This window comes from Portunus trituberculatus, chromosome 31 (assembly GCF_017591435.1).
Source record: "Portunus trituberculatus isolate SZX2019 chromosome 31, ASM1759143v1, whole genome shotgun sequence".
NCBI classification, from domain to species: Eukaryota; Metazoa; Arthropoda; class Malacostraca; order Decapoda; family Portunidae; genus Portunus; species Portunus trituberculatus.
The window spans coordinates 22,685,101-22,697,261 of record NC_059285.1 but is presented as its reverse complement, the minus strand read 5'-3'; the positions used below and the strand labels follow the sequence as shown (position 1 = coordinate 22,697,261).

The 12,161-nt window shown below is 42.5% G+C and overlaps 2 protein-coding genes across 13 annotated transcripts in view; both read left to right on the top strand.

Moving 5' to 3' along the window:
* Window positions 1–12,161, top strand: part of LOC123511333 (pentatricopeptide repeat-containing protein 1, mitochondrial-like) — a 358,287-nt gene that overhangs the window by 225,566 nt on the left and 120,560 nt on the right. The window lies entirely within an intron of this gene.
* LOC123511336 lies at window positions 7,857–9,887 on the top strand. Its single transcript, XM_045267136.1, has 2 exons — window positions 7,857–8,408; window positions 8,605–9,887. Exons 1-2 carry the CDS (start codon window positions 8,232–8,234, stop codon window positions 9,019–9,021), a joined length of 594 nt encoding a protein of 197 aa, XP_045123071.1. The 5' UTR covers window positions 7,857–8,231; the 3' UTR covers window positions 9,022–9,887.

Below are 12,161 nucleotides of genomic sequence, written 5' to 3'. Positions count from 1 at the left end.
AGAAAACGAAGGCCAGCCCGTGGCAGCAGCCTGACTAACTACTGCACCACCAGGATCTGCACCCGCATCAACTGGTCGGGGCGGGACATGCCAAGGCATTGACCAATGCAACCAATCAACATGAGGCAGGCCCATGGAAGACACGCCTGCCGAGCCTGCAAAACTGCCATCACCCAACAACCCACCAGGGAGTGGTGCTACATGAAGTCTCATTTCTCCGCCACCAACAAGGCCCAAGGAGGAGACTGGCCCGGTGGGATCTGGCTCCCCACAAACCCCCGAGGCCTTACCAGAGAGAGGAGCTACGCGTAGACTCAATCCACTGATCCCAGGACCAGCCTCGGAAGAAACAAGATTATTGGGAGCCTACAAACCACTCAATCCCGAAGCCATACCAGGAAGCGGGGCTGCACACAAGCTCATTCCACCGAGACCTGAAAACTCCCTAGAAGCACCTGACACAGCGGGAGTCTGCACCATACTCACTGCTGGGGTCACGCTAGGGAGCGGGGCCGCACTCAAGCTCACATCCCTGAAGCCAGAAAAGTCTGCGGAAGAGCCTGAAACAGCGGGTGAGTGGACCCCCCTCCCTCCCAGAGCCAGACTAGAGAGAGGGGCCACACATACGCTAACTCCACTGAGCCCTGAAAACTCCGTGGAAGGGCCAGGAACAGCGGGAGAAGGCCCGCCACTCGCTACTGGCGGGTGGGCAGAGCGAGGGGCTGCACGCGAACTCACTCCCCTGACCGTCAACTCTGGGGCAGGGATTGGAACAGAGGGAGCCTGCCCCCGATTCACTCCTGGAACCAAACCAGGGAGGTGGGACACACTGAGACTTGCTCCACTCCTACCAGCATCCACCACCGAAAGCTCTGAGCCGGTGGGAGACCAGGGCTCCCCCTACACCCAGCACCAACCTGGGGTGCTGACGCACACTCGCTCCACCGTCCGCAAACCCTGAAAACGCCTAACCGGAGGCAAGGGGCAACAAAACCGCTAACAACTAGCCATTAGAAGTCTTCATAGTAGCCAGATCAGACTCTACAGCGACAAACCTGCTGGCCAAAGGGGCCTCAGAAGCTGGCTTTTGCCGGCGAGAACGCTTCTCACTGGAACCGCCAGACAACTTGGCCCGCTTCTTCTCTTTAGCAGAACGTTTCTCAGCATCCTTCACATACGCATGAAACTGGAGAAGGGAGAGGTGGGAACACTCACTACACTGGTCTTCAGCTGAACACATGGCGGGCCGACAAGACACACAGCGGGAATGCGGCTCTAAAGCCTCACCTGGCCACCACCTCTTGCATCCAACACAACTCCAAGCGGCCATGGCAACTCAGAGAGAAGTAGAAATGGAAGCGGCAAAGAAGTGGGCACAAAAAAAAGGCAGGAAGAAGTGAGAAGAGGCACAGGTTAAGACCGTGCCGAGCACAGAAAGGATTTGAGGTATGGTTGGCCAGCTGGACTGATGGTTCCCGGAGCGCATGAGCATGGTGACTTGGAACTTCTATAGGCACGATCTCTATATAGAGGTGCTGGTTGATTTTCTGTGCTGAGTGTGGGAATAATGGCATATAGGCATATGTAATTTCATATGGATAATTAATATATGTAGCAACAAACTGATCTTGGCACCTACAATGCTCTGGCACATGTGCCTGTTTTGTATCTTGAACAGCTAGGACAACTCAAATTACTCAGATAATGTAAGAACTATCAGAAGTATTTTAGCTAGTATATAAGCTGAGTACATTAAAAATTACTCAATCAAAGGGCAAAAAATGCTTATTGGTGTACTTGGGTTAGAACTTTAAGAAAATAAATAAGTAAGAAGAAAATTATATTCCTGAAAGTGTCTGCCTTATCCAATATCCAATTTATTCGGGTCTGACTTAAGCGCTGTTTACTGTATTTTGAACATTACAAATTGCGCAACCCTTGAGTTTAGCGCTATACCTAATGTTTCTTCAGGACACCAAACGCTATGCTCTATCAATGATTCAACCTAAAAAAATAAATAGATAAAAAAAAGAAAAAAAAATTCCTCATCGTAATTGCACCCTATAGCCTGCAAGCCTTTAATTTAGCTACCACAATAAGAAATTACAACCTGAATTATATTACTGTATAACACCAATATATTTGCACATTCTTAATAAACACAAATAACACAATAACCCAAACTATTATATTGGGTCACATACCCAAAATAATTACATAATTTCATAATAAAAATAACATACATTAATTGCATAATCACAGACAGTATCGACTCACAATATTAGCGACACCAATGGTCTGGAGAAATGCACTGTGTCCAGTATTACAACACATTATCGTCAAGGCACATGGCTTACCCCATGAATCTTAGCAAGTCAGATAAACACATTGCAAACCAGTAACTGTGTTAAACTCAAATCAAATTACCATCAGATACACTGACCATTGCAAGTAATCTTGACATAATAGTGGATAAGGTGGTGAGCATGGGATTGGGCAGACATCCATACATAGGTTCGAATCCCACCACATACCACTTTGAAGCTATGCCATTTGTCAAGTGGTTTAAAGCTACCTGCATGTCAACATGATACCCAGGTTCTAGGTGGGTAGATTAAAGATGCGCTTGGGTGGTGATATGGACCCTAATATGGGTATCACTACAAATAAAATTGCCTGCACCACTATTGGGTGAAAGCTGAACAGCGCTTCCCACATATACTCTTCATGCCTACAGGCGCTATAGGTCATGAAAAAAAAAAAAAATGTAGCAAGTTATGACACCAAGCTCGTGAATTCTTCCATAAGTAACATGTGGCCACCCACTGATTTAATGCAGTGAGTATAACACCTTATATAATTGTATCAGCATTAAGACACCTCATACTGTGGTCATATACCCAAGTACATCTCTGTCAAGCCTAATGCATGAAATAGAGGGTCTGGTTGGACAGACCTGCAGTGCACAACAAGCATATCTTATTTAATTATCCAAGATTTTCACTGTGAATTAGTATTCCTAATTATGTACTTGATAATAGTTCACAAACAGAATATCCACAATCCCCAAATAATCAGCACTGGCATCAAAAACACCAATGTAATGCACTGAGCCCTACCAACAACACTTGCTCTGCTGGACTGCCATAGCTTCACCAACCAGATGCCCTCCTTCCCTCACACTCATGTTTGATACACAAAAAATAATAACTAAGCGCACTATTGGTACCACCAATAGTAGATTGATACAAACAAATCTATCATTAGTTCTACCGATATAGCTAAGGAACCAAGCAAGCACAAAACTCGAGAAGGGGGTATAGTGGGGCTCAGATAAAAATCTGGGTGCCAAACTACTGTGTACTATGAAAATACACTCATTCCTTGTTTTTCCAGACTAAATGATGCAGGCACTGGTCTGAATAATGAAAAGTCCAATTAACACAAATGGGTCCTTTGTTCGCAAAATAATCTCATTTGTCTCCTTACACTTTTTTTGAAGAACTGCAAAATTTTGTCTATTTTTATTTCCCTGATGAACTAAAACTAAATAAGCATAATCTAATTTAACCCAATAATAAAACTAATCTGATAGTACCATATATTGTAGCTCATAAGTCAATCTGGCACATAAATTGACCTCTATAATTTCAACCCCAAATTATTTATATTACAGGTTTATCGTGCAGATAAGTTGACCCCCCCTTTAACTATTACTTAGCCTGGTTCAATGTTGCCCTGAGTCAATAAGCACTTGGTTGGTTGTAAATAAGTTTTATCTACAGTATAAATGAAATAATAAAATAATTCAAACAGATTGAAAACACCACCAATTTCAAGCATTTTATCATAAACAAGTCTTTTTTTTTTTTTTTTTTTTTACTCACCTGTTTCACCACTATATCATGCAAATATTTACTTTTAAAACTCTAATAGTAAATGTCCAACCTCCTACAATTCTGCTACTCCTGGGGACTGCACATAGTCCTAAATGGAATATGTTCAAGGGTGATGTAAATATTTTATAGGCAAGGGACTCAGGCAGACCAGATTCTTGGCTCAGGGAGACAGCCTCTTCCTGTCATGACTTCCGATCTTTCTAAGATTTCCGATTGGGGCAGAGAAAATCTAGTAGTTTTCAATGCCTCAAAAACTCAATTCCTCCATCTATCAACTTGACACAACCTTCCAGACAACTATCCCCTCTTCTTCAATGACACTCAACTGTCTCCCTCTTCCACAATGAATATCCTCGGTCTGTCCTTTGCTCATAATCTTAACTGGAAACTTCACATCTCATCTCTTGCTAAAACAGCTTCTATGAAATTAGGTGTTCTGAGGCGTCTCCGACAGTTTTTTTCGCCCCTCCAACTGCTTACTCTGTATAAGGGCCTTATCCGTCCCTGTATGGAGTACTCTTCGCATGTTTGGGGCGGTTCCAGTCACACAGCTTTGCTTGATAGGGTGGAATCGAAAGCTCTTCATCTCATCAACTCCCCTCCTCTGACTAACTGTCTTCAGTCTCTTTCTCACCACCGAAATGTTGCATCCCTTTCTATATTTTATCGCTATTTTCATGGTAACTGATCTACTGATCTTGCTGACTGCATGCCTCCCCTTCTCCTGCAGCCACGCTGCACAAGGCTTTCTTCTTCCTCTCATCCCTATTCTATTCAACTCTCTAATGCAAGAGTTAACCAGTACGCTCAATCATTCATCCCTTTCACTGGTAAACTCTGGAACTCCCTCCCTGCATCTGTATTTCCGAATTCCTACAACTTGTCTTCTTTTAAGAGGGAGGTATCGAAGCATTTGCTTCCCTAATTCTGGCTGATGGTTTTGGCACTTTTTGAAGTCTTTGGAGAGCCAGCGCTTAAGTGGGCTTTTTTCTAACTTTCTTTTTTTTGCCCTTGGCTGGCCCTCTTCCCTACGTAAGAAAAAAAAAAAAAAAGTAGGAACAACAATGTACCTAAACAAATACTGTAGTTTATAACTGTTAATTGACACAATAGCTGAAAACATAATCGTTTTGTAATGAAATAATCACGGTTGACTGCTCAATGCTGCCACCTAGTGATGAGCATTCCGTTTGAACAGCTGTTTAGGCGTGAAATTTTAAATATAATTTTATGTTTTTGAATGTTTTAGATTATTTTAGGTATTATGTTTTACATTTGTATCAATGAAATATTCTATAGTAATAAACTACGTTATTTGTGTAGATACATTGTTGTTCCTACTTACTACAGAGTGTCAGTCCCCTGCACAACATGGTAGAGGAAGAGGCAGTCTATCTGAGATGGGAGTCCAATCAGGAACTTGGCATTATCTAATGCAACATCTTCTCCACTCCTTACATTTTTCCCTTGTGCACCTTTACCACTTTTACTTGATGATACATCCACACAGTATTTGACAAAATATTCTACCAGCTTATCTTTTGATTTACTAATGTCTGACAGTTTTTTTTTTGTGTGTGTGTTATGACCTATAGTGCCTGTAGGTATACTTGAAGAGTATGTATGGGAAGTGCTGTTCAGCTTCCATCCATTAGTGCCACAGGCAATTTTATTCGTACTCCTCACAAACACTTGACACTCAAACTCTATTTTTCTTATTAATTCCAGCTTTTACGTCACCGCTAGGGCCACTTACGCCTAATATCCTTGGGAGACATAATTGTGAGATTAAACGAATACTTACCAAGTATGATGTTTGATCATAATTTCACAAACATTTAACTGCGTCACTGAGATGCCCGCTTCACCAGTTCCAAGTCAGTCTTTCAGAGAGTAGGTTTGTAACAAAACCCAAATAAATATAATAACAGCATGTTTTATAAAAATAACTTGTACAAAGAATGCCATGTTGCGTCTTACACATAAGCTATGAAAGGATAGCTCTAGAAAATTGACCAGTGTCACTTATGGGCCTCCTGTAGTACTTAGTGAATGTAGATTCTCCAACCAATAGTAGAGATGATTGTGGACAAAGGAAGCCACAGGGCTGCCTTATTGGCTGATGCCGACCTGGTAGAATGAGATGAGAAAATGTTAAGATTAATGCCAGCAGCTCACATTACATCTTTTGCCCAGCGACGCAAAGCGTCCCATGAGGCCACCTTGACTGAAGGTCTTATGGTTAGAAAGAAACCAGTGAGCAAACCCCGCTTGTTGTTTGTGCATTCTTGATAGCTCACCGTCAAGGTGACAATACATAACCTCCTGTCTGGGGGATAGGGTACAAAAACCAATTCTGACAAATGTTCCCCTGGCCTAGAAGTTTTTAGAGGATCGCCAATCCTGAAAGAGACCCGACTGTCTGAAACAGTCATGTTCCTAATGTCTAACATATGCAAAGTCTGGCCACATTGGCCAGAGAGGAGTAACATAATAATTGTTAATTTCCTTGATAATTGAATTAAAGACAAATCTTCATTGGGCCCAAGACCTATTATGTAATCTAAGATCAACTGAGGATCCCAGGTGGTACAGTAGCAGGGCAAGGATGGTCTCTCCTGAAAGACAGCTTTCATAAACCTGGCAACCAAGGGATGTCGTCCTGCTGGTTGGCCATTAATACTTGCCACTGCCAAGATGGCTGATTGTATCGTGTTGATGGAGCTATAGGTCCGACCTGTTTCCTTCTTAAATTCAGAAAAGAGGAAATCTAAGAAGTCAGTTGAAGATGGCTGAAAGAAAGAAATTTTCCTGCAGAGGCAAAAAGACAACCATTTCCTGATATGCGACTCATACTGTATCCTTGTGCTCTTCCTCCAGTGCAGGAGAAATCTGGCAACTTCTGACAAAAGGCCTTGAATTTTGTGTGATTTCCTGATAATATCATCGCTGTTAAAATTAACCTTTGAGCCCGATGATGTGTGAGAGTGGGATTTTGTGGCAGCACAAGAGGAAGGCGAGGGAGGAGCACAGGAGGTGCCGCTAGTAACAGACTTGAGTATGCCACAGTGGAAGAATCGTCATCATTGTAGCTTTGTCTTCTTGGATTTTCTGGAGGACTCTTGATATAATACTGAAAGTGGGAAAGCATAAAAACTCTTACTTGACCAAGTCATCATGAAAGCATTAATATGAATGGCACAGGGATCTGGCTTCCAGGAAACATAAGCAGGTAATTGAGTATTTATGCGAATGGCAAACAGATCAACATCAGGTGTGTAATAGAGTTGAGAAAGGCTTTGGAAAATATGGGGCTGTAACATCCATTCTGCATCCATGTTTTTCACTCGGGATTCTTTGTCTGCCTCTGTATTATGTAGACCCTGTATATGCTGTGCTGACAAAGTAATACCCCTTGACAGAGCCCATTCAAAAATCTGTTCCACTATCACATGAAGGGAAAGTTTAGTACTGCCACAGCGATCTAAACAGGTAATTGCAATGACATAGTCAGAACGGAGACGGATATGAGTTCCTCAGTTATCCTTGCAAAGAGACTGTAGACCAGGGGTATTCAATTAAAAGTCACTGAGGTCCAGTTCTTAAAATTTCCCCCTAGTAAAAGGTCCGAACGGAAGTCCAGCTTGTGTCTTATAGCCGTTCCCTATGTCGACATTTTCATATGGATTCAACAGTATTTATTGTCTATTTTCAATGCAGGAAATGTTTAACAGAGTGCACAGCTAGCTCTTTTGCTCTAAATAAAAGTAGTCCCAGGCAAATAAATTTAAGGCCTTTATTTCAGATTAAAGAAAACAGAAATCTCAGAATAAAATAAATTGCGAGCAGAGCCAAAAACCCTTTTTCTCTCAAATTAATGAGGTCCCAGCCTAAAGAATTAAAGGCCTACACTTCAAGTAAAACAGTCAACATCATCAGGAGAAAATGAATAAAAGTGGCTCTTTTAGGAAAAAGAATATGTGCAAACATAGCATTGATTAAAGTTTTATTTTTTTTCTTGAAGATGTCCCAGCCTAAAAATTGAAAGCCTACTATTCAAGTTAAAAAAAAAAGTCAACATCTTCAGAAAACAATAAATAAAAAGTGGCTTCTTTAGGAAAAACATGTGCAAACAAAGTATTGACTAAACATTTTTCTGTAAATGTATGCGTGATGAGTCGGGTCGATCTGTCATACTGGGCTTGCAGTTCGGTTATTTTGCGTGCCCTCAGCTCAGACTTCAAGGGATAACTTTGCTCAAATGAGCTGTGCTTAGATTCGTAGTGGCGCTTCACGTTGCCACTTTTAATTAGTGCCACGCTTTCGGAGCAGATGAGGCACACTGGTTTGGAGCTGCTTGCAGGAAGAATGAACAAAAATTTCTCTGTCCATTCCTCTTTGAAACAACGGTTTTCCGCATCAACTTTGCGTCTTTTGGAGCAAGCCATGCTCTCATCTGTCTCTTCCTCTCTGCTGTGGTGCACTGAGAGCGCAAGGTCAAGGCAGCACGCACTGTTGCCAGATTGTCGTACTCAGAGCATAGTATTTACCGGTTTCTGACGCTTAACTATTGCCAAGAAACATCAGGAATAAACTATTTTAACGATAATTATAAGTGAATCTCCTTACTGAGGTCCACGAGACAGTTTTTGGGTCGGAAGCCGGTGAATATAAGAGGCTGAGTAAGACAGTCTGGCAACGTTGGCAGCACGCTCGAACGCTCTCCACCCCCGCTCCCACCCTCACCCCCACACTATACACTGCCCGCGTGTCGCCTGCTGGCTGCCACCGTCCACCACCTCGTCACCATGGTGAAAGGTGCATGCCACCCAGATACCCACCACGCCCTTTGGTCATACCTGCCACCCTGCATATTAGCTTGACCTTCCTACTGCAGGAAATTGAGAGTGTTCACGCTCTCACTGGCCTGTTGACACCTGCCAGCGTTGCACGGCGCCCCGCCACCCGCCACACCCTCCCTCCCTGCTGTCACCCGGCCGCAGATTGGTCACGGGTCCGGACAGAACCATCGCTCGGTCCGGATCCGGACCGGGGTCCGCCATTTGGTGATGCCTGCTGTAGACCCATTAGAATAGCTATTAATTCCAAACAATTGATATGATCCAGTTCATCATGAGTCCAGTGACCACCAGTTCTGGCATCCCTCACTACTGCACCCCAACCAGTCAGGGAAGCATCACAAAACGATTCTAGTTGGTAGGGACTGGATTGTAACAACTTTGTTTGTGAATCAGCATTATTAACCCACCAGTTGATTAAATCCCGAGCATGACTGTCCAAGAGAACAGGTGAGCTATAATTCCCATGATGGCTTGCGAGTCCCCATGTTATGAATTATTTCCAAGTACTTATACCTGAGTGGTGCCAACTCCACAGTAGGATCAGAGGCTACAGCCATAACAATAAAAGAGGAGAGCTCAAGTAATGATACTACATCTTTGTTCAGTAGTAGTAAACCCTGCATCTTAATGTGCTTTTTCCTCCTGGGTGTCAAAGTGGCAGTCATGTCAAAAGAATTTAATATCACACCAAGAAACTCAATCTCTTAGGTAGGTTCTAGAACTGATTTGTGAGGATTTACAGTGAGCCCTAGGGAGTCAAAAAGGTGCAGGGCGTAACACACATTAAATCTTAAAATATCAGCAGAGTCAGCAATGAAAATGCAATCATCCAAGTAGCATGACACGAAAATTCCCACCTTATGAAGATGCGAGAGGACAGGTTTCAACAATTTAGTGAAAATGCAAGGTGCTGAAGTCAAGCCCTGTGGAAGACAAGTGAAGCAGAACTACGCCAAGTAAATTGAAACCAGTTCCTGTCCTTTGGCCTCACATAGACTGAAAAATATGCATTTGTGAAGTCAATAGACTTGAAATAACAATTGTGGTGGATTAAGGGAATCACATCTTTGAGAGTATCCATCTTAAAATGTATATGGTCAACATATGCATTAAGTTCTTTCAAATTCAGAATGACTCTAGCCATGCCATCTCTCTTAATGGTAGGAAAAATGTTAGAAAGAAAACCATGATCCACTGGTGCACATAACATATAACATAACATAAATAATAGGATAACAAAGGGCCACCAGGGCCCATCTAGGTTATCCTGTATCAGTCGCACAGCGACCTCTTCATCAGTACTTAAAGATACACTTACAAGTACACAATACATTATATAATAATTCTAAATATTTGGCCCATTAAAAGGGCTAAGTTCCGCAGCGAATTCCTCTACAATCTGTGATCCCCATACATGAGGATCATGTCTTGTTTAACTATAGTAAATTTCTTATAAAAACTATCATGCAGTGCTATACATAATTATAAATCTAATAGATTTAAGTGCTTATCTAATCTGTTTTTAAACATTGTCAAACTAGTGCTATTTACAACCCTCTCTGGCAATGCATTCCAGAAGTCTACCACCCTATGACTAAAGAAATATTTTCTTATATCTAACCTGCAGCCTTGCTTTCTAATCTTCCTGCCATGATTTCTAGTCCTACTTCCCTTCTCTAAGGTAAAGAAAGATCTCACATCTATGTAGTTTGTATCTGAGAACATTTTAAATGACTCCCCTCTTATACATCTCCTCTCAAATGAAAACATGTTTAATTCCTTTAATCTATCTCTATACTCCAGGCGCTTTAATGCTGGTATCATCCTAGTTGCTCTTCTCTGAACTGCTTCTAACATGTTGATATCCTGCCTATAATGGGGTGACCAGGCCTGTATGCAATACTCTAAATGGGGCCTAACATAGGAATTATATAAGCTACGCACCACTTCCTTACTTTTATAACTAACATTTCTATTTATAAAACCCAGGATCCTATTTGCCCTATTTCTTGCTTCTAAACATTGCTTTGAAAATTTCATAGTCCTGTCTATCATTACTCCTAAATCCTTTCCCTCCTCTACTGCCTCTAGCCAACATCCCTCCATCTCATAGCTAAAGTTTGTGTTGTCTTTACCTAGATGCATAACCTGACACTTTTTAGAATTAAACTCCATCTGCCACCTGTCTGCCCATGCTATCAGCCTGTCCAGGTCTCATATTCTGTAATTGTCCTTTTCACCCTGTACTGCACATAATTCTATCCCATGCTCTAAGAACTTCAGCATGGCAGAATCCAGCACTTTTTGATCTGCAAAAGACAGGCTGAGAGGAGCAGGTGAGATCCTTTGCATGGGAACATCCACAAAAACTAAAAATTTTCCATGTACCACATCATGAATCCAATTGTCTGAGGAAAGCAGACTCCACTGTGACCTGGAGTCATCAAAAATTTTCGTGCCACAAAAATTATCTGGAGTGTTAATCAAAGGCATTAACAAGGGACTTACCAAAGGTAGTTTTACTGGGGACTTCTGTGTCTTGGCATCCTCCTCCCCTGGGGAGGAGGAGGTCTTTTTAGGCCTCTGACCTAAAAAGACCTTGTTTGGTGACGTGGCCTTGATTGTTGAGGGTGAAGTCATGTTGGTAACTGGCAAGGTGAGGCAAACCGTCTTCCAGGAGGTTTGTAAGGGCGGACGTTGGGCTCCCAAATGTCCTAGACTTGTATATTTTCTCACACTTTTTAACAGCATCAAACGGGAACAGGTCATCCTTGCCGACTTCAGTCCCAATTGCAGAGATCCGCCAGGACAGAGTTACTCACGTGAGTCCGTTAACCTCTTTCCATAGCTGATTGATGTAGTTAACAACAGAAGTTAGGAGCCTCAGGCTGTTATTAAGACCATCAAGGTAGGAGTTTAAGGGCTCGTCTTTCTTGTCACCAATATTATTAATACAGTGGGCAATGGGGACCAATGCCTTTGTCACCAGTTTATTAGTGAGTGACATCCACCAACACTCATTGCCTTGGTGATGGCAGGATTGGTCACTGGGACCTTTAAGTTGGGCACTTTACCCGGGAGATTGATTTTATCACATGTGAGTTTCACACCGTCAGAAGAAGGCCGATGCCTCAAACCCACATTAAGAATACCAGCCAGATGCTTGGATAAGGGGTCACCTGTTTCTTCTTCACCATGGAAGTGGCCTGCAAACTCATTCATAGTCCTGTCTATCACTACTCCTAAATCCTTTCCTTCCTCTACTGCCTCTAGCCAACATCCCTCCATCTCATAGTTAAAGTTTGTGTTGTCTTTACCTACATGCATAACCTGACACTTTTTAGAATTAAACTCCATCTGCCACCTGTCTGCCCATGCTATCAGCCTGTCCAGGTCTCGT